This window comes from Peromyscus maniculatus, chromosome 1 (assembly GCF_049852395.1).
Source record: "Peromyscus maniculatus bairdii isolate BWxNUB_F1_BW_parent chromosome 1, HU_Pman_BW_mat_3.1, whole genome shotgun sequence".
Lineage (NCBI taxonomy): Eukaryota > Metazoa > Chordata > Mammalia > Rodentia > Cricetidae > Peromyscus > Peromyscus maniculatus.
Genome location: NC_134852.1, coordinates 144,047,172 through 144,069,153, shown reverse-complemented (window position 1 = coordinate 144,069,153; position 21,982 = coordinate 144,047,172). Strand labels below are relative to the sequence as shown.

At 45.0% G+C, this 21,982-nt stretch overlaps 1 protein-coding gene across 4 annotated transcripts; it reads left to right on the top strand.

Moving 5' to 3' along the window:
- The first annotated feature begins 755 nt into the window (after positions 1 to 755).
- On the top strand, positions 756 to 21,309 carry Tex36 (testis expressed 36). 4 transcript variants are annotated; one of them, XM_015995833.3, is made up of 5 exons: positions 5,640 to 5,763; positions 10,869 to 10,937; positions 13,370 to 13,501; positions 14,207 to 14,290; positions 20,830 to 21,309. In XM_015995833.3, exons 2-5 carry the CDS (start codon positions 10,926 to 10,928, stop codon positions 21,133 to 21,135), a joined length of 534 nt encoding a protein of 177 aa, XP_015851319.1. In that variant the 5' UTR covers positions 5,640 to 5,763; positions 10,869 to 10,925; the 3' UTR covers positions 21,136 to 21,309. The 4 variants fall into 4 exon arrangements, with proteins under 4 accessions (XP_076410271.1, XP_015851319.1, XP_006977006.1 ...); XM_042285066.2 differs by lacking the exon at positions 5,640 to 5,763 and adding an exon at positions 6,731 to 6,880; XM_076554156.1 differs by lacking the exons at positions 5,640 to 5,763; positions 10,869 to 10,937 and adding an exon at positions 756 to 1,113.
- The last annotated feature ends 673 nt before the right edge of the window (positions 21,310 to 21,982 follow it).

Below are 21,982 nucleotides of genomic sequence, written 5' to 3'. Positions count from 1 at the left end.
CAAAAGGCACAGGAGGCCCAAGTGGAGAGTTCCCTCTCACAGCCCACTCAAAACATCAGGAGGAAGGAGGGCAACCCCCACAGCTGACAGTTTGGTGACAGGACATATTGGGAACCAGCATGGGATGCCATGTCTGGGTCTCCTTCATTGTTTCCTGACTGATTAGCAGGTGGCTTAAGTGTAGAAGCCTGTACAACGTAACTTAGCACCCCGTCCACTTCCTGACTGTCTTTTGAGGCTCACCGTCTGGGCAAAAAGTATCTTGGAATGTGAAGAAAGAGCAAAGACAAGAAAGGACAAATTCGTGGTCATCCACACGATTAACTCAGTTGATGAACCCTGTGTCCCCGTGGAGCTGCAGAGCAAGGCTGAGAGCCAGGACTCAGCCCAAGTCTGTCTTTTATGACTTTGTCTTATTGTCTTTGTAACAAGGCTCTTTTATTAGCTCACGATTTCCTGCCAACTTGATGAAATCTCCATTATGTTTTATAGTTTGAAATAAGAGGATAAGGTGGTTTTTTTTTTTTTTAAGTCTTCTGTTTAGAGAGACCCTGCCTCCCCTGCTTCTCCCTCCGCGTCTCTGTGGGGGAGGGAGGGAACTTCTTGCCATGTTTCAAGCCACTGTTTATTTTCTCTTCAGCTGAAAATAGATATTTATTTTGCTGGTTTGTTTCAAAATTCTAGGGCTGCTGTTTTCCATCTTAGAGCTTCGTTTTGAGTCACACGTGTAATTACGGCCGTCATTTATCCCGGGTTTTTGGAGAGCTATCCTATTCAATCTCTGAAGACAAAAACAGCTGTCACAGCGGCGGCACATGCCGGTAATCCTAGCACTTAGAAGGAAGAGACAGGAGGATTAGAAGTTCAAAGTCATCCTTAGCTGTACAGAAAGTGTGAGGCCAGCCTGGGATACACGAGACCCTGTCTAAACAGAATCAGCCAACCAACCAAACAAAAACTTCACCAGCCAATCAAACAGACAAGCGTCTGTCTTCCTAAAGGTGAAGCAAGCTGGAGCATGATATTTTCATTCAAACTCTCTAAGGCTGAACCAGAGCGGCAGAGGAGGAGGAGGTGACAATGAACTACCATTCCCACCTTCTGCATTTTAGGGTAAGGCTTCTTTCACTCCCTGGAGGGGGGAGTGGGGGTGGGGAGTAGGCATTGTTTTTCATCTTGGGGCTGGCTCCGTGGGTAAAATGTTGGTTGGGCAAGCATAAGGACCTGAGTTCAGATCCCCAGCACTCACATAAAAGTTGGGAGTGGTGGCCCACACATATGGTCCCCCCATGCTGGAGGAAGGGGTGGAAACAGGATTGTACTTGGTACTCCTGGCCAGTCATTCTAGCTGAAATGGTAAGCTCCAGGTTCAGTGAGAGACCCTGACTCAGAAAATAAGGTGGGGGGTGACAGAAGATACCAGAAGTAGACCTCCGCTCCTCCATTCCCCACACGATGACACACATGCACACCCCCACACGCTCATACACATGCACACACACTTCCCCACACATATACACACCAACACACACAGGCACAACACCACATGTACATACACATGCATATACACAAATGCGTGCACATATAGATATGAAAATATTCCCTCAAAACACTAAAGCTTGTTTTGTTGTTGTTGTGTATTCTTTTCTGTGTGGAGGCCCTCAAAGGTGTCATAGTGAGATCTGAGCTTGCTTTACCCAGCAGGGCTGCATTAGAGGACAGCTTGACCATGTGTGTGGTTATCAGGTGATTGGAAGGGTCTGCACTTAGCTGTGCTAGGGGGAGGTCTTTTGCTCCACCCCTTGGCATTCCTATAAAAGGTCCTTTAGAAGATACAGGAGGAGCTGGTGGATATTGATCCAGACCCTCCTGAGACTATCCTGTGTTTCTGTTTCTCTTCCCTCTATCTTTCTACCTAATATCTCTTATCCCTCCCTCCTCAAGAGTACCCTGGGAAAAAAGTGGGAGCTAGTCTCCCATAATTCTGTTTGTGTATGTACATGTTCATGGGAGGGTGCACACACGTGTGTGTATATACAAGTATATGTGTGCTCTTGCATGTGGGGGCTGGAGGACAACCTTGGGTGCCACACTTCAGTCATATTTACCTTATTTTGAGGCAGAGTCTTTCTCTGGCCTGAAGCTTATTCACTGGGTGTAGCTAACTGGCCATCAAGAGCCAGGGATCTTTTTTTCTCTACTTCCTAGGTACTGGGATCATAAGCATGCCAGTACTCACAGCATTTGAAAATGTGGGTTCTGAAAATTGATTTCTGATCTTCCTACTTGTAAGGCAACCACTTTACAGACTGAGTCATTTCTCTAGTCCAACTCATTTACTCTCTTGCCTCTGCCTCCCATTGACCTTGGCCAGCTGGTCAAGGTCATAGAAGACTAGGTGCCTGTTTGTAGCTGTCAGGACTGCCTGGATGACCTGGCTCTTTGCTTTACCATCCAGCCTCTGCTGCAACCCATGCATGGGCTTCTCCAGAGTGTCCAAGCTACCCTGTCCTTTAAAGAACAGCTCTTCTTCTCTTTGGTGAGAGACTCCTCTGGACATCAATCCTCCAGCAGGCTGTTCATCTGCCTGGGCTGTTTTCTCCCTCTACCCTGAGCTCATTGAAGTCATTCTTGATTTCTTTATCACCTTCCAGATTCAGGCTTCCCTGCCAGATAGTCTCTGGGAACCTGTACCTCTTATGGTTATAACCAGCTACCTGGGTCGTTAAGTCTGTCTCTCCATCAGCCAGCCAGCTTCATGAGAACCGAGGTAGCATCTTACAGTATCTACCACGGCATCTAGCATACAACAGCTTCCAGTAAAACCTTTTCTGGAAAGCTCTTAAAAAATGTAAAGTGATGGGCATGGCGGCACATGTTTGTAATTCCAGAATTAGGAGGTGGAGAGGATCAAATCATCCTCTAGAACAAGGAACAGCCTCTAGCACTAGAACTACAAGGAGAGACAGGCATATGGGCCTTCTACAGACTCCTGAATGCTTTGGACAGAGACTGTCTGAACTTCAAAGCCATCTGTGAAAAAACACAGGGTGAAACCATTTGCTATAAATGTTGAAGACAGTTCAATGAAAATAATGTGGGTTACTCAGAGATTAGGGGACACTGCTCCTTGGATGTGTCGCTGAAGCCATGTTTGTTGGCTGTTTAATGAGAGTTGATGTTGGTGACAGTGCTGGTGCTGGCCCACAGTGGGTTTGCAGTCATACTTGTGGAAGGATCTTTTTTTTTTTTTTAAGTTAAAACATACTCTTGTGGAGTCACCGTCTTTCTGTCTAGCAAGTAGAGGACTTCAACTGAACGATCCTGCTTGATGCTTCCAGGAGAAGTGCTGTAGCACATCTGGGCCGGTGTGAGTCTCTCACACACTGGCTGTACGGCCGTGCTGAGTCGCCTCATTTCTCTGAGATGCTACTTCCCTCCCTTGCCAATGGAGAGAACGACTAGTACCTGCTTCCGTTTCTAGTAATGTCCCACTCAGGAGGCTGACGGTACATACATTCCAACACACAGGAAGCAGGGCTGTGGAGGCGGCTCAGTGAGTGGTGCTCGCTGGACGAGCGTGAGGGCCTGAGTTCAACTGCAGAACCCGTGTAAAAGTCTGGTAATGTGCTGTGCACCTGTCCCTCCAGCACGGGGGGGGGGGGGGGGGAGTGGACACAGGCAAATCCTAGAGACTTCTGGCCAGCTAGTCCAGCTAAACACAGAGAACTTCAGGTTCAGTGAGAGACCCTGTCTCAAAAAAACAGAGTAGCAAATGATAGAGGAAGGCATCCAACACCGACCTCCATATGCGCGCGCGCGCGCGCGCGCACACACACACACACACACACACACACACACACACACACACACACGGGGGCGGGAGGGAGAACAGACATACAGCTTGCTGAAGTCTCTTCTAAGAGCTGTGGACAGCATCACAGGAACTGACAAGGAGAACACAGCTCCCAGGAACAGCAGTGGCAGGAGGCTCGGTACACCCTGAAGCCAAAGGGAGCCCTTAACAGGGAGAGCTGTGGTTGTGGGGATAGAGCCACGGATGCGGGTAGAGATGCTTAGCTGCTTCCAAATCATGGCTTTTTAGGGAAGGGGCCTGGAAGCTCAGCAATTTGACTCAGTAGTCTATTAGAGACTATCATATACAGCTCTTCGCTATCCTATGCTCATTGATATTAGGAGCTTGACACCCACCAGCAGAAGCCTTCACACCACAGCAATGAGCAAATCCCAGCACAAGTCAGGCCGGTCATCCTCCCAGGGAGCTGAGTGTCAGCTATCCCAGGGGCACACCCCTCCTGCACCCATTGCCTCCTGCCTTTCCAGTCCTCACCAGTGCTTTCCTTCTGATGAATCAAGCCCGAGACAAACACTAGGGGAATAGATGATGCAGTTTTTACACCCCAAACCCCTGGCTGCACGGCAGGAGGAGACAGAAAATGAATCGGCAGTGGGCTGGCACATGTAAGTAGACAATAACCAGCACAGTTCTTAGGGATGATGTGGAAGGCATTTAAGTGTGGAAGTCATTTAAGTAACAGCAAACACGGAAGCACTTAGCAAACTTAGCCAAATGAAGTGTGTTCATTGTGTCCATTCTTAATTTTCCAGTGTGCCTTTGAGCTACCAATATTTCCTGGAGAGATGGCAAACTTCTCCCTTTTCTGCCCCACCTGTACTATAAAGAATGAGTCTGCCGGGCAATGGTGGCCCATGCCTTTATTTCCTATACTCAGAGACAGGCAGATCTCTGTGAGTTCAAGGCCAGCTTGGTCTACAGAGCAAGTTCCAGGACAGCCAAGGCTACATGCACAGAAACCCTGTCTCAAAAACATAATAAATGAATGCATGCATGCATGAATGAATGAATAAATTAATTAATTAAAAATAAGTACGAATAAAGAATGACAGCAACCCTCTCTCCATTGGAATCCAGGGAAGCTGGAAATTCAAGATCAGGGTGGTATATCTGGCTGACCTTGGGTCTTGGTTCTGTCTCTTCTGTTCTGATAGAACTTTGAGCTAAACACTGTTATAGCACCACCACACCTGACCCATAGTGCCCCGTGCGAAAAAGCGTGGTCACATATTTCATCTCTGGGCCATGAGAGAAAGTGTTGTAATAGTGACTGCCAGGGACACTTCTTAGACCACTGAGACCATGGCAGGTATGGGCTAGGATTGGTCCAGTGTAACATCCTCATCCTGCACTCTGATGCTGGAGTCAGATGCTACATACAGGGACCAGGAGATGACAGCAGCCTCCTGAGTCTGGTCAGCTGGTGACAGGCGGGAAGCAGCCCCAGTATCCCAGGACCCAACTTAAGCACATCTGCCATGCTGAGCCAGTACTCAGCTTTGGGTGTGGAAATCAACATGTCCTATGTTTAGAGCCTGGTTATTTGGGGGGTCTTATGTTCCAGAATTTATAGAGTCTTGCCCAGGCTGCTGAGCAGAGATGGGGTGGACATTATGCTGTGCTCTGCAGTGTGGGCAGCAGTGGGGACATCGAGAAACACTGTCGACTACCCTGGGTTGGTCAGTGGGCACTGGTATCCATGGGAGGGCTTGTGACATCATAGCAGTACTGCTCCATCTGGGGCTGTCATAGTGCCCAGCACGGCTGTCTCTCAATCTCTTCTCTCCTTAGCCTGTGGCTTTTGTGCTACAGCTGCAGCAGGACTGTGGTACCTCAGGTGTTACACCCAGGAACCCATGTTGACAGACCTTCAGTACTGGCAGGCGGTAAGGTCTCTTATCACTACTATGACAACTCTTGTTAGAACCAGAGATGAGATGATTGGAGAAGATGGGAGATGATGACACAATTTCTTAACCCATAGACTAGCTGGAGTCGTCCTCCTGTGGATGTCCACTCACACTGCCGTGTGGAACTGCCAAGAGAATTGGCTGGGTGGCATCCAGCAAAGGAGAAAGACAAGCAGAAAGCACATCACTGAGAGGGAGAGAGGCAGGTCTATGTCCTGGCCCAGGGACAGAGGCCAGATTTCAGGAGCAGCCTTGGCAGCCTAAGGGTGGCAGGCAGCTCATGATTTCTAGAGGGGACCCATGACCTCACTTTGCCTTCTGGTGCCCTATCATTGATGATGTGACCCTCATGGGAAATAAACTAAGGACACAGAAAAGAGTTTATTTTGGAATAGCATCTGATACATAGTTATGTACAAATGTTATCTCCTTGTGGCTTCTATGCTGCGCCAGGCAGGTGAGTGAGCCTAGGAGTGGTGCGTGCGTGCGTGCGTGCGTGCGTGCGTGTGTGTGTGTGTGTGTGTGTGTGTGTGTGTGTGTGTGTGTGACATGATTAGGTCTGAGCTGGGAAGCAGAGAACACCGTGGAAGGAGATAGTGGCTGCTTTGGTCCTGGAACAGCAGCATGCTGATGTGAACAAGGTCAACTCCGGCAAAGGACTAGATTGTCTGAAAACTGAGAGATTGAAACAGATGGCTGCTATGAGGACCAGGAAGGTGCAAAATGTTTGCCATGTTCCCGGCATCCTCATCCTCACCTCTCGGCTGGGTTCTGAGAGTTCTTCAGCTGGGATCTGGTGGGTGGGACTATGCACATGCTTGGGGAACCTGGTGCAAGGAACAAGTGAAAAGAACACTCCCTCAGGGCTTAGAAGGCTCTGCCCATTATGACATGGGCTCCCATTCCACGACGGGCATTCTCCACCTCCCTGACTGGGCAGCAATTGCGGAGGTCAGGGACGGGGTGGGAGGCGGTTCAGATGTGTCAAGCTTGTGAGGCTATGGAGAGGTGAGGACTCGGTACATTCAGCTCTTTGGAGAGAATGGCCAAAGGGAAGCGGTTCAACCCATCCTTGGACAAGGCCGGAAGATGGGTAAGGAAGATGGCCTTCCTGCAAGCTTCTTCATGAAATGTGACTGTCATTGAGGGCACAGAACTGAGTTAGATTCCATTCTGCTACCTATGGCAACATGACCTTTGAAGAGTCCCTTTTCTTGGCCTTGGTTTCTTTACCCATTGAATGGAAAGCTCAGCATTCTTTTGAGGACTGAATGAATGCACGTGAATCTGGGGGAGGCAGCCGAAACCTGTGATCCTAGTACTTAGGAGGCTGAGGCAGGGGGATTGAGAGCTTCTAAGATACCCTAGGCTGCCTAATAAGACACAGTCTGAGAAAATAAGACTAAGAAAAGAGGAAGGACAGAGAGAGAGAGAGAGAGAGAGAGAGAGAGAGAGAGAGAGAGAGAGAGAGAGAGAGAGAGAGAAGGGAGGCATGGGGATACAGAAGGGGGAAAGAATGTGGGAATGAAGAGAGAAGGAGAAAGCAAAATGGAAAGGAGGAAAGAAAGGGAGAGAAGAAAGGAGGAAAAGCAAGAAGGTGGGAAGAAGAAAGGGGGAAAGAGGGGAAATGCTTGGCACAGGGTGGGCCCTTGAGGATGCTCACTGGGCAGAAACTGTTGCCTGCTCAGCAGCTCCCGTTTCCAAATACCTGCCCTCTAGCACTACACCCTCACCATACTGTGAGCTGTCTCTTCCTGGAGCATAAGCTTTCCTCAAATGTCACTTTTCCTCACTGGTGCTCCATCAGTGCCTAGATGAGGATCCAGTGCAGTAAGCATACTCAATACTTGTTGAACGAAGTATTCTTAAACTTCCAAGTCCTATCCAATTTCCATCACCAGACAAAGAAACGGGCAGAGCCTGGGAGTTTGTCCTTGATCAGACCTCAAACTCCCAGGCTCAAGCTATCCTGGCAAGACCCCTGTCTGGTGATATCATGAACAGCCGAGTTGGGCGTGCTGTTGTTCTGGTGTCTTCTAGAAACATTTGCATCTGTCCCCAGTGTGAAGTCTTATCTTCCCGGCCCAGGGACTTCTCATTTGCTCCTTAATGTGGACATTCCATGCACTGTCAGTTTTCCATGACCAATTTCTTCAACTTGTTCACAAAAGGTGAATCCCTGTGTCTTCCTCCACTTTCACAACCAGAGGCAGAATCTGAGAGAAGATTTGTGTTCAAAGCATTTAAGACAATAACATGGGGGAGCAGGGAGATTTGTGGAGGTTTCTTGTTTTTATTTATTTATTTTTTCATGTATATGTGAGTAGTGTATGAGCATGTCCACATGTGTGGGCAGGTGCTGTGCACACGTGTTTGTGGGGGCCTGAGATTGATGTCAAGCATCCTCCAGAATAACTTTCCCCCTTAGACATTGAGGCAGAGCCTCTCACTTCAATTTGCAGCTGACTGATTGGGTTAGTTAAACAGGCATCTTGCTCTGGAGGTTCCACATCTGCCTCTTGAGTGTGGGAAGGACAGGTGAACTGCCACTCCAGCCTGGCTTTTCTGTGGGTGTTGGGGATCTGGTCCTCAAGCTTGCATGGCAAGAGCCTAGATCTTTATTTATTCAGTCATATCTCTAGCTCTCAAACTGAAATTTTTGTTTGTTTTAAAAGAAAAAGGGAAAAGATTTTGGCCAATTTGGGTCTTTAGAATTTACAGCACTGATCACACTTTCTTCAGTATCACCTTAGACTAAGGTAAACAAGTTTTGTCTAGTGTTGACTTTTTAAAGTGTAAAGTAAAATGTACCAAAATTAGAGGGCTGCTGTGGGGCTAACAAGATAATTCATTCAGAATGGCAAAGGTAGGTAGAATAGCCAATCAACACTTCCTTAACTATAGTGTATCTGTATCTCATATTCATGTATTCATAACACACACACACACACACACACACACACACACACACACACACTGTAAACTTCATTTTAGTCCATTAAGATCAAAAGTAGTATGTGGAATATATAAAATGAAACAGAAAAGTCTAAGTAAAATAAAATTTAATGCCAGCATAAATATGTGTTCGAATAAGAGGCTGAGACTAGGAAAACATTTTAATCTGGGTTCCCTGGGAGCCAAAGTCAAATGGGAAATAGTGTCTGCCACATTTTAATTTTATCCTATTTTATTTTAGTTTACTCATTTTTTGAGACATGGTTTTACTATGTCACCCTGGCTGGCCCGGCCTGGAACTTAGTATATTAACCAGTCTGCTTCAAACTCAGAGACCTGTCTGCCTCACCTGTGTCAGCCACATTGTTATAATGGCCCACGGTGGGAAAAATGTTTCTCACACTAGATAGCTTCCTGTTTCTGTCATCTGAATATCAGTTAGGATTGCATTTGACTGACTAATTCTGACTACAGGAATACATAGCGCAGATTATATATATATATATATAATATATATATATATATGCCCTAGGTTTGGGCTTTGGTCACCAGCCTGGCGGGGGCAGGACTGATAGTGTCTTAACCAGACACAGATTTGTGTTTCTTCTTAAATAGCAGCAAAGTGCAGAAGCAGGCAGGACTCTGCTTCAGGGAGTTTTCAGAGCCCTGGGTTCTTTCCAGCCTTCTGTTCAACCATATTCATTGCCAAGCTAATCCTCGCCATGTAGTAGTGAGTCTACACTCCAGGCAGGAAAACAAGAAGATCAAGGGACAATAATACAGAAGCTCTCTCTCTTCTCGGGCTACCCCCTTTATCAGGAAAACAGTACTTTTTCCAGGAGCTTTGCAGGCTCATGGGTTTACATAGCAAATATAGCTGCAAGGGAGTATAGGAAGCTTGTTATTTAAATCAACTACATTGACATTTCAAGTGACGTCAAATTCTGTTATGAGAGACAAAGTGAGAATTTACACATCATGGGTCAGCATTTCATGTCATCTTCCAGCCACAAGCCCAGAAGGGCAGCCCGAGACCCAGGAGTCAGAAAGAGAGGCACTGGTCCATCCACATCCTTAGCTTAACTTGAGCCTCTGGCAAAAGTCCTCCTGCTGTCAGCACCTAAGAGCGTGAAAAGAATTGTGCTGATCGTGAAGTTTCGGGAAGGAACTTTAGATGAGTTAGGAAAATTAAAGAAGCTGTTGGCTGTGAGTCAGCTGCAGCCCATCTGCGAGGACAGTAATTGTCCCATTAGAGGTGACAGTCATTTTGCAGTTGACCTTGCTGGTTGTAATCTGGCTGTGGCTGGGCAGGAAAGACTTTCTTTTCCTCCGACTTACTTTCATTTTCCTATTTAATATTTCAGTCATTGAGTGATGGAAGGCAGTGAAAATTTCACCACCACCTAGTTAAAAAGCTGTATTTCACGGTTACACTATCTAACAGAAGGGTTTATTCCACAGCTATCATGCTATAGCCATTAAATATATATTTTAAAAGAGTGAAATTAAAATGCCAGAGCCATATTTTTAAACAGTGATTTAGTCCACAGACTTGCAGAATATAAATGAACTCAAGTCAGTTTTCAGTTGATGTGAGCCATCATCCCGGCTGTCCGAACAGCCCCCCCCCCCCAACCTGGTCTCATGGCTTTCCCAAGAGAGTTGCAACTTAGCTGGATGGAGGGAACCAGAGAGAGGCTCCACTTGGAGCCCACTTGCACTATTTATACTTACCTTTAAAAGTGATTGTTTCGAGATCAGCAGGTAAAGGCACTTACTACGCAAGCTGACAACCTGGGTTCAATCCCTGGAATCCCATCAAGGGAGAAGACGAGAACCAACTCCACAGAGTTGTTCTCTGACCTCCATGTACATGCACTTTACACGCACATATCATGCATACACATGCACACGGTAATAATAAGTGAACAATTAACATCGTGTAGGGCCTTAGGAGATAGCTCAGTCAGCAAAGTGTTTGCCTAAGTATGAGGGCCCAAGTTTGTTTCCCTGATCCCATATAAACAAACAATATGACAGCGTCTATTTGTAGCCAAGTGCTGGGGAGGTGGAGACAGGCAGATTCCTAAGACTTACTGGCCAGCTGTCCTTTCCTTATTTGGCAGGCCCTGAGTCCCAGTGAGAAATTCTGCCTCAAAAACCAAGATGACAGCTCCTGAGGAATGACACCCAAGGTTGACCTCTAGCCTCAACATGAACATGCACACACATGAACAATAATTGTTTGAACATGCTTTTAAGTTTTAATACAGAAATAATTAGAAATATGTGTAAGCTGGTTGAGAACTTTCTAGTGTCTGTGATGAAGTAAGGAAAGCAAGGTGCACACCAGGGACAATGTGGTCTGCTTTCTGTAAAGTGTATTTGTTCCTTTCACATATAACACATGGGGGCTCCGTTAATATTGTTATCCCGGATGGTGGTGCAGACAATGAGGAGGGAAGGGAAGGCTAACAAAAGGTCTGTGATAAAAAGGCATTCAAAAGCCGGATGGTGGTGGCCCACACTTTTAATTCCAGCACTTGGGAGACAGAGACAGGCGGATCTCTGTGAGTTCAAGGCCAGCCTGGTCTACAGAGTGAGTTTCAGGATAGCCAGGGCTACAAAGAGAAATCCTGTCTTGAAAGGCCAAAAAAAAAAAAAAAAAAAAAGGATTCATTGTTTAGGAGTGACATCAGTCATCCCACATGGCCACATGTGACTTATAAAATTATGAAGCCTTTTAATTCTTATATTATCTACATGATCCAATGCATTCGAAACTACCCATATGTAGAATTGTATGTCTATATCAGGATGCTATGCTAGCCTCCCAAGCACTAAGGGGAGGGGTGGTGGTGACGATTTGGGGGGAATGTTATCTCCTCTACTTCTTTCGTGGTTCTGAGGATTGAACCCGTGCTAGGCAAAGCACTCTACCACTGAGCATGTCCCCAGCTTTTTTTTTTTACTTTTTCTTTTGACACAGACTCTCACTGAGTTGCCCAGGCAGGCCTTGACCTGGCAAACTTCCTGTCTCAACCTCTTGTGTCGTGGGTTACATTCTTGCACCACCCGATCTGGCTGTTCCCCTGTGTTTTTCTTCTATTGAGTTTTTGAAGCCAAGCAATGTACATTATGAGTCTCACCAGGAACAATGCATTGAGGCCCCATAGGCAGTTTCGTATGCCACGGGGGTTGGGGGGTGGGGGTGGGGGGTGGGGGAGGGTCTGCATGCATAAAAGCCAGTGGGCTTGCCTGGTGGTTTTGGTGTCATTGGTCTCGTTCTTCTCAGCCCACAGGCAGCCGCTGAGACGTATCTGGTGGTAGTTCCTTGGTTATTCCGTGTTCTTCTAGGTTCCCCACTGTTTTGTGTGCACAGCTTATTCAGTCACAACAATGGTGCTGGGTTATACATCTGTGAGGTTCAAACTCCAGTGCCAGGAAAGGAGGAGAGTCACACACGGGAGCCTGGAAGGTTGAAAAGAATTTGGGAAGTTGTAGCCTGATAAGACACACTTCATAGACTAGGTAGGGAGCCACTGGCAGGCACCCAGGCATGCAGTGGTACACCCTGGCCACATACAGGCAGATGACACATGAGCCTACAGACAAAAATTCACAGGCAGCTTGGAAAGAGGTGGGCCTTTGACATCAAGGCTACATTTACACAGAACCCACACAAAATTGGCACTCTGCCAGGCATAGTTATATGACACATCACGTAACTGTTTATTTTTGGGGTTCCCAGGACATCTAGTATCATTCATTTAGTGCTGACTCACAGTCCTCCAATGCCCAGTGTCAGTCATATTTTAGCTGATTCATACCAGATATCCATATCAGTGCCGTGTTTTCTGAACACAAAACTGACCCTTACGGCCCCTGTTCTCAACAATAACTCCTCCTGTTTCTTCCTTCCATCCACTCTGCCAAGTCCTATGTGTCTTCTAGCTTCTTTATAGCTGGAGAGAATACCTACAATATCGATAGCATTTATAACACAATCACTCTTGCACAGATGTCAATCAAAAGCCACCTGAACACACAGTTGGATCCTAACTTGGAGGAATGGAGAGATAGTTACAAAGTTAGCCGATGTACTTCAAAAGGGAAGAGGGGGGTTGGGGGGATGGCTTAGTTGGTAAAGTGTAAGGACATGAGTTTGATCCCCAGAACCCACATGCGAAGCTAGAAATGGTGGCACATGGTTGCAATCCCAACGGAAGCAGACAGAAGATCTGCCTGTTGACCAGCTAGTCTAGCATGCTTGGCAACTTCCAGGGCTGAGAGTGGACCCAGGCCCGAGAACATGGGCTGGCCACTAGGCTCCACGTGCCAGGGCTCTCAGAGCACACAGTTATCACCTCCCAGTACCTCCACTCACGCTCTCTGCCAGAATGTAGAAACATTTCCAGGTTCCCCGAGAACGTGAATAGGAAAAGTCCCCTGTGGCTTGAAATGTTTGTTTGGAAGGAAAACTTCAAAGTTACACGGGTTTTTACCATTCCTCCAGCAAACCAAAAGTGCCCAAACTGTGTTTTAATCACTTTGCAGAGGAAGCCCGTACTTGGCACACAGATTCAGCTGTGTCTGGTTCTAATCAAGCTACATGTTATGTTTCCAGTTTCCTCAAATTGGAGTGGTGCAGAAGACACCAGAATCCATCACAACTGCTACCCTGAAGGAAATCCACTGTCCATACTTGTCTCAGCAGGTGGAGAGGAAGCTGCCGCCAATCTACAAAATCCGAGAGAAGGTTAAGACGAGCGTGGGCCCCAATACAGGATCCCAGGGCTCTTCCAAGGACTTGGCATTTTGGTCAGACAATGAACTCATTTGCCCATTTGTCATACCCAGGTTCCCTGTGATGGACCCAAGTGCTCTGCCTCTAGAGCTGCCTCCTGGTCCAGACAATGAGCTGGGGTTCCCCATAGGAACCTTTAGTCATTACCAGCCATGGTCTGCCTCCCTGGTCAGTTCATGAGCAACAGCCCGGCCTCAGAGAAGGCGTGAAGGAGGAAGCAGATTGATTTTAACCTCAATATCAACTGCATTCACTGTGAGCCTCAGCCCAGCCTCAGGACTTCTAGGATCTGGTCAGGTCTCCAGGATTTGGTTTCCGCCATCCTTATTCGTCAGATAAGAGGTTGGCTCCCACACTGTCAAAAGTCCTTGCCAGCCTTTGGTTCTGTGCATCTATGCACTTTTGCATCCTTACTTCCAAAGACATTTTTGAAAGAGCATTTTTCTGATTTCAGAGATTCGGCAATAGGGAGCCCCACACTTGTGCCCACATGCCTCCTCCTGCGCTGTTCACTCCACGCTGGTGATGGACCTCATTAGCTTTACTGAAAGGTCCCTTTGTCCCATCCCTCTTCCGTGCCCATCACTGTGCCCCAGTCTGAGGTCACCCCGCAGTTCTGACATGTGCCTTTCCACCTCTCTCCTCGTTCTTCTCCAGCAAGCAGCGAGCAAAAGCAGCTTCCCGTTTTCTATGCATGACAATCGCCACAGTTTTGAGAACTCTGGATACTATTTTGACGCTGTGAGTACCCTTTGCAAACTTGTAGGGCCTGAGGTATAGCTCAGTTGTAGAGCTCTTGCCTAGCATGTGGGGGGACCCAGGGGCCCATAGCCAGCTCAGCAAGCAGGCAACTGGTAGAATAAGGAGGGGTGATGGGTCTCTTGATTTCTAAGGTGCACAGATTATGGAGAGACATGTGTTCCTTAAAACTGGAAAAAAGTCAGAACAGCTTGGAGTCGTCAACAAGGTTCACGAAAGGTCACGCAACAGAAGCCCCCTCTTGAAGCTCTCAGAGCTGGTGGGGTTTTCAAGCCTGCACAAGCCTTCTGCCTCCAGGCACGAACAGGCCATGCTTACAAAGTGTCCTCCCTCGGAACTGTCCCTTGTGAGAGTCCTCAAGTTATCCCAGCAGTGGCAAGTCCCCTGCCACTGGAGAGCTGAAGGTCTGACAGTACTTGTTAGCAGCCTAGCATAGCACTGGGTAGAGAGATATAACAAGCTGCAAGCAGAGTTTTCAAACTTCTAGCAGTGACAGGAAAATTTAAAGACCAGGTAAAATTTAATAAAACAGATAGAATACTTAAAAAGTTTCAACTTTATGATACTGTGAAAGTAACAGATTTGGTAAATTTCAAACTTAGGCTTTTGCCCTTTTCTTGGGTTGTTGCCGGGTATAAAGTATTTTGTATCTTTGTTTCTTGTGAGGCTCTGTCATTGGCGTTAGGTCCCAGCTCCCAGGTAACCACCCAAGACACCACTAGACAAATTTAGTGCTCTACAGTGTAATGTGTTGCCAAGCTAGGTCACGTGGGCCAGATGTATCTTGTTTCTTTTTTAAAAAATGAATTACATTTTTTATTGTTTGGGAATTTCATGCATGTATGTAATGTGTTTTAATCTAACCTACCCCTGTCCAATTTCTACCCCCTCCAATTTCTCTTCTATCCCTGCGGCCACTTTTTGTCCTCTCAACTTCATGTGCCCTGTTTTAAACCCACAAAGGCCATGCCAGATGCATTTTCAACTTAAAATATTTCAGCTCCCATTGGGTTTATTGGACCATAAGTCCAAGGGCATTTGCATATTTTATTTGACCCAATATTTCCTCCAGATTGTCAATTCAACATGTAATAGAGCAATTCACATAAAATTATGTTTTAACAAATTCTTAAGTGTTAAAACAACTTAATTCTTTAACATTTACTGTGTGTGTTGCTAAATGTATGTTTGTGTGTGTGTGTGTGTGTGTGTGTGTGTGTGTGTATGTGTGTGTGTGTGTAGGTCAGAAGACAACTTGCAGGAGTTGGTTCTCTCCTTCTACTCTGTAGGCTCTGGGGATGCAACTTTCAGTCTTGAGGCTCAATGGCAAGAACCCTGACCTGCTGAGGCATCTCATTGGCCCCATAACAATTATTAATCAGTTATTTACATCTCCCTTTTCAAACTAAATCCTGAAAAACCTGATTTACATGTTACTAATCTCAGTTTAAACTGCTCACGTTCAAGCACTCAATAACTAGCGGCCAGTAGCTACTATACTGGACATCACAGGTGAGCGTATCTTAGGCAGAAGAATGTGTCAGGTGAGCTTCAGGAACACTTACCAAACTTGAAAACCCACGTGACAAAGGTGCTGTTAGCAACATCCTTTGTTTATGAAGTCTTTATTACACACCACTGTTTCATATTATCCCGCTTAAGCCCCGTAGACTCCTATGGGCTAATTACTCTTATCCTTGAGCAAACTGAGAAGGACTGAGATGAAACATCATGCTCAGAGAAATCTTTCCCTCCACACAACCTTGTTCCAAGTAAACATGAGTAGCTTAACCTAAAAACCTGTTTTTCCTTTGAATACAGAGTCAGAATTTCCACCTTGCCCTCTCCAAGTAGAGTGCTTAATGTTTTCTTTATAATAAAATGTTTATTTTATTTTACTCTATGCGTATGAGTGTTTTGCCTGCATGAATGTCTGGGCACCATATCACCACATGCATACCTGGTGCCCATGGAGGTCAGAAGGAGACATTTGAGCCCACTAGGTTTTCTAGTGGCTGTACCCAACAGGACTGCATAAGAGGTTGATTGGACCACAGGCCTGGGTACCAGGTATTTGTAAAGGTCTAACTAGCAAGGGGGAGGTCTTTTGCTCCACCCCTTGGCATTGTTATAAATAGCCCTTTGGACTAAAGCTCTGGGCCCATTTGGATAAGGATCCAGGCGTAGCTGAGTCTATTCTGTGTTTTCTCTCTGCTTCTTAACTCTCTAAGTCTCTTATTCCTCATTCCTCAAGAGTTCCTGAGGTAAGTAAGTGTGGGGGCTGGTCTGCCCCAGTCAGATCCTCTAGAACTGGAATTATAGATGTCAGCCACCATGTGGATGCTGGGATCAAACCCAGGTCCTCTGCAATAGCAACATGTGCTCTAAACTACTGAGCCATCTCTCCAACCCCACCTAATACGCTTTCTAAATGGCCCCAATAACATATGTCCATTGAAAAAGTCAAATAAGTGATGGTGAGATGAGTCAGTGGGTGCTTGTTGCCAACCTGAAGACCTGAATTTGATCTGTGGGACCCACATGGTGGAAAAGGATAACACATTTTCACAAGTTGTCCTCTGACCTACACACACACACACACACACACACACACACACACACACACACACACACATAAATATTGTTGAAAGTCAACCCAGATTTGTGTAAAATTACAAATAATATTTGCATCCCTGTTTCTCTTTTCAACTCTTTACCCTGATGATTAACTGCTGATCGGGGTCTAGTGGGCAGATCCACCGGAGTGTGTATCTTGGTAATGACACATGCAGGCTTGGACCCACGCACCTTGGCAGAGTGATGAGAGCTTTCAGAAAGGTACCGGAGGTTTCCCAGCGTGTTCTGTGTTCTATAATAGCTTACATAACTTTACCATTGGATTTTCAGTTTATGGTGGTTTGATGGAACTTGCCCCCAGGACCCAGGACAGGCCCGGTAGCTGAGTGGAGTAGTTTGTACAGGAGGTCCTGGCTAAATAATTTGGTTTATGAAACTGCTTAGGTTTGGGTTTGATACACTTTTAAGAACAAGCTTTTTGCATTTTACCTTGACTACTAGTCTGTCTATTCAAACTTCCTGCTATTACATAGAGTTTAATGATGTGTTTCCCTAAAATTTAACTCACCCATTTCAAATTTAATGGTAATGTCAATCAAAGCACCCATACTTTTCTATTCTTTAAAATATTCTTCAGTTGACAGTTGAATTCAAATACTTGTCATTTTTGTTAATGAGATGATTGAAACTATGAATATTCTCTAGTTCTGGCTATACCAAGAAGATATTATTATTCAGACCTAACCAATAATTCTAATACTTTTCTTGGAGAAATCTGCACGTGATCATTTTTATATCCAGAGGGTACTACCTTGTTAATACACTTCTTAAACATTTACACTTGTAGGTAACTATTAGGAAAATATCAGAAGTCAGAATGAGAAAATAAATGAACAAATAACATTTAGGCAAACACATCATTAAAACCTGTGTTAATCAGACCTAATTTGTCTGATTAGTATTTGCCTCCAAATAATCTTTATTTAATTTTTAATTTCTCCTTCAATAGAGCTGTTTGGAAGATTCCTTGAATTTCTAATGTGGCCAGAATTTGTTAGGTTACGTATTTGTTGTTAATATCTAATTTTGGTGTTACATTAAGTTTTATGGAGGACACTGTGATTTTGACTTTTTGAGTCATAGAGATTATTTTTGCATGTGATTAATTTTGAAGTGTCTCATTAGTAATTAAAAAGATTATATAGCCCCTCATTTAATTACAAAGTTATTAGCTGAGGACTGTTAATTATGTTATGAAATATTTCTTACTTTGTCTTGGTTTGTCAATTTTCGCTTCTAAAAGTTACTCTTAAATTTCAACACTTTTTGGTTTTCCTTTTAAAATTTAGTATCAGGTCTTGTTGCATAAAAATAATAATAAGTCTCTGTGTCATTATTTGGGAGCTGACTGGTGGGACAGAGAAAGATGCCACAGCCTTACGTGTTTCTTTTAGTCATGGATCCTTTTTTGCCTGTGTTGCACTACAAAGTGTAGTTCCTTTCTCTTTATGAATTAAAAAATATTTTTACTAATTCTTTGAGCATTTCATATACACATATGGTGTATTTTGATAGTATTCACCCCATTCTTTCCCCTAACTTCTCCCAGATCCACCTCCCAGCTCCCCACGCCTTCCCAACTTTATGTCCTTTTTCTGTTGTTTTTAAATAACCCACCAAGGCCTGTATACTCATGGCTGTGGGAGCATCCACTGGAGCCTTTCGCCTCCCATGACCATACCCTTAAAGAAGACAGACCCTCTCTTCCAGAAGCCATCACCTCTTTATAACTCCTCAGCTAGGGGTGGGGGCTACTGAGAGCCTCCCTAGTCCATGCTAGGCTGTTGACTAGCTTGATCTTGTCCAGATCTTAGGCAGGCAGTCACAACAGCTGTGGGGTCATGGTGCCACAGTCCTGTCAGGTTCAGGGTGAGTTTCACTCTGGTCCTCCCTGACCTCTGGCTCTTACAATATTTCTGCTCTCTCCTCTACAACTGTCCTGAGTCTTGGTGGGAGAGGGGGTTACATAGATATCCCATTTGTGTCTTCATGAAGCTTAGTCATTTTGCTTTGGGTTTATCTTCCATTATGAACAGAGTGTACCCGAGTCATTGTTTCTCCATCTAAGAATTTAAGCCGTTCACATTGTTATGACAGTTGTGTGTTTTTGGTTTTACACCTGCCGCTCGCTTTCTGTCTCTTATCTATCGTGTTCTTGCTGACTCTTTTTGTTCTCTCTCCCCACAATTCTCTATCAGTTGGATTTACTTGCTTGTCCTGACTTCTGCTGACTTTTTACTAATAGTTATCCTCAAGTACAAGTGTTTAAAATATGTACTAACAAGGCACTATGCTCTGGATACAAAATGAACACCTGCCGACTTCCCCAAGGAAGATAAAGAGCCCCTTCTGAGGATCCTCCCTCTGTTCTTTCTTCCCTGGGACTGGTAGGGTGGTGGCCTTGGCTGGCTTCTCTCAGTCTCTGGACGAGCCCTGAAGCTCAGCCACTGGTCCTGACTGCTCCAGTCTGACTAAAACTTCTCTCCAGTCTACCCTCTCGCCTCTCTTCCTCCCTTCCCTCCTCCTTTCCCTTTCCATGTCCAAGCACTTCCTGCTCAGTCCTTCTTGTTCCTTCCTCTTAATTTTCCAATATATTTCATGGCCACGTGTTTTGCAAGTATTTTGACTTCTATTGCTGGCCACTTTCCTTGAAGCTCTTCCCTATATTGTTTTTTCCTTTTTATTTCTTTTTCATTTTGTTGGAGTATCCTCAAATAACTTTTCCAAAAGATGCAATGTGCCTAGCATCTTCTCTTTGTGCCCCCAGAGTCTCTATCCCCCTTTCTTCCCTGTTCTACCTCACAGGCTGGTCTGTACAGGCTGTATTTCAGGAGCAATTGCACTGCCCCTGGGCGTTTCCTCACACTGTGTCTCCAGTATGTAAATGCAGTCATCCTGGGTATCTGTGGGGATTACTTCTGGGATCCCCTATTGATACCAAAATCATCGGATGCTTGTCTCTTATAGACAATGCATAACATTCCCATATTACCCATGTTACCCATACATATCCTCTAAACTACTTACCACGTATTGTAAATGCTGTGCAAATAGTTTTAATATTATCTAGGGAATTATGGTAAAGAAAAAGTCTATACATGTTCAGTTCAGATATGATTAAAGTATTTTTGGTACACACACACACACACACACACACACACACACACACACACACACACACATTTTCCATCCCCGATTAGTTGGATTTGAGGGTGGTTGAAGTAGGGAGGCAGATGCCAGCTGTGGTACTTTGTAGATTCTCTTTCATCCTGATTCAAGCATCCTATCAGGCCCTGTTGCCACCTGGATGATGGCTGGGCCCTTGTGAGCAGTCAGCCTCATTTTATTGGTGCAGGGTCTGTGAAACCTTGTGTCTATCTCTTTTCAGTCCTTTGTGCCAACATTCATTTTCTTTCTTAGTTTCCACCCCATTGTGATGAATCAAATGTTTAATTCTGAATACATGGCGATTCTCAGGTTCACATGTAAGGTGCCAACTGCTAACAAGCAAGCCTGTGGGCAGAGACCAGAGATCTTGCTCCCTTTGGGAGATGCCAAAAGGGTAGGAAAAAAATTCAATCTGCTGCCTCCTCAGAGGTAGTCGGGAGTGGTGCTTCCCTGGGAATTGAGGGTTCTTAGCAGGTTATAGATATATGGCTGGGGTCCCTCTGGTTTCACCTTCCTTGTCTCTAAAAGTCCAGTCACAAGGGAAAAACAGAACAGCAATAAAGCACTGCCAGGATGGTGTTGACTTTTGAGAGTCAACAGGTTGGCTTTCATAATGGTTGTCTTATGTACATGCATGTTGTTAGCTGATTTCATTGAAATCCTCAGAACTGTGTGACCTTGTGCATCTCTCCCCTAATCTTGTCCCTCCTCCCTAGGGCTTGGGACGCAAGAAGATCTCCCCAGATAAAAGGCAACACATTTCTAGAAATTTCAATCTCTGGGCCTGTGACTTCATCCCATCGCATTTTGATGGCCTTTCAAATAACCAAACATCCTATGTACATAAGGAAGCCAGGGTAATCGCAACTTTCCGACGCTTCCCTAGATGTTATGATGAAAAATGGAGTGCCTTCAAGTTTATTAACGAACAAAACTATGCAGAGTTTTTGAAAAAACAGGAAGAACAGCCAAATGAGGAGTTTTCTGTTGACACAGAGGCCGACTCTCCACAGGAGCCCTAATCCTTCCAGAAGATTCTTGATGAGCTTTGTGATGTCATCTCATCAGTCATTCATAAAGTACGTCTCTGACCCAACCCTTCTGTGATTTTCATAAGGCTAAAGATATTCAAGTTCTTACAGAGTTGTATGAAGCTGTACACAGGTGTAAATAAACTGTTAAGGTTGTCACATTTACCTTTGGGGGAGTTGAAAAATGATGTACTTCATAGACGATTAAATTTTCATTCTGAAATTCCAAACAATGCAGAGGAGGTAAAAACATGCACTCCATTCTGTTTCAGCTCCGACCCTTGTCCTGTCACTAAAAGTCATTCAACTGCTTGTTTCAATTCTATGCATGTGCATTCGGATATATACATACATATATACATACATATACACAAAAAAGCCTGAGCGGATGCTATGTCTCACAATATGTAACGTTTCATAGCTCAGTTTTGCTATCTAGCCCTGTACCTTGGCTTTCTTCCAACATCAGTAATACATTGCTTTTTTTTTTTTTTTTAAAAAAAAAAACTAGCTGGTGGGCTAGAGAGATGACTTAGTGGTTAAGAATGTGTACCATTCTTGCAAAGGAAACTTGTTTGAGTCTCAGAATTCACACTGTGCAACTCAGACTGCCTTAACTCTAGCTCTGGGGGACTCTCATGAACTCTGGCCTTCACAGGCACCTGTACTCACAAGCACTGTCCCCTCCACACATAAAAATAATAAAGTGAATCTTTAAAAAGGTTTTAGAAAGAATTAGCTATGCTTCATCTCCAAGTGTGGATGTTCACTATGTTTTTAGAAATAATTTTCTTTTCAGTAGGCAATTGGACTGTTAGTAACTTTTGGAGTCATTCTC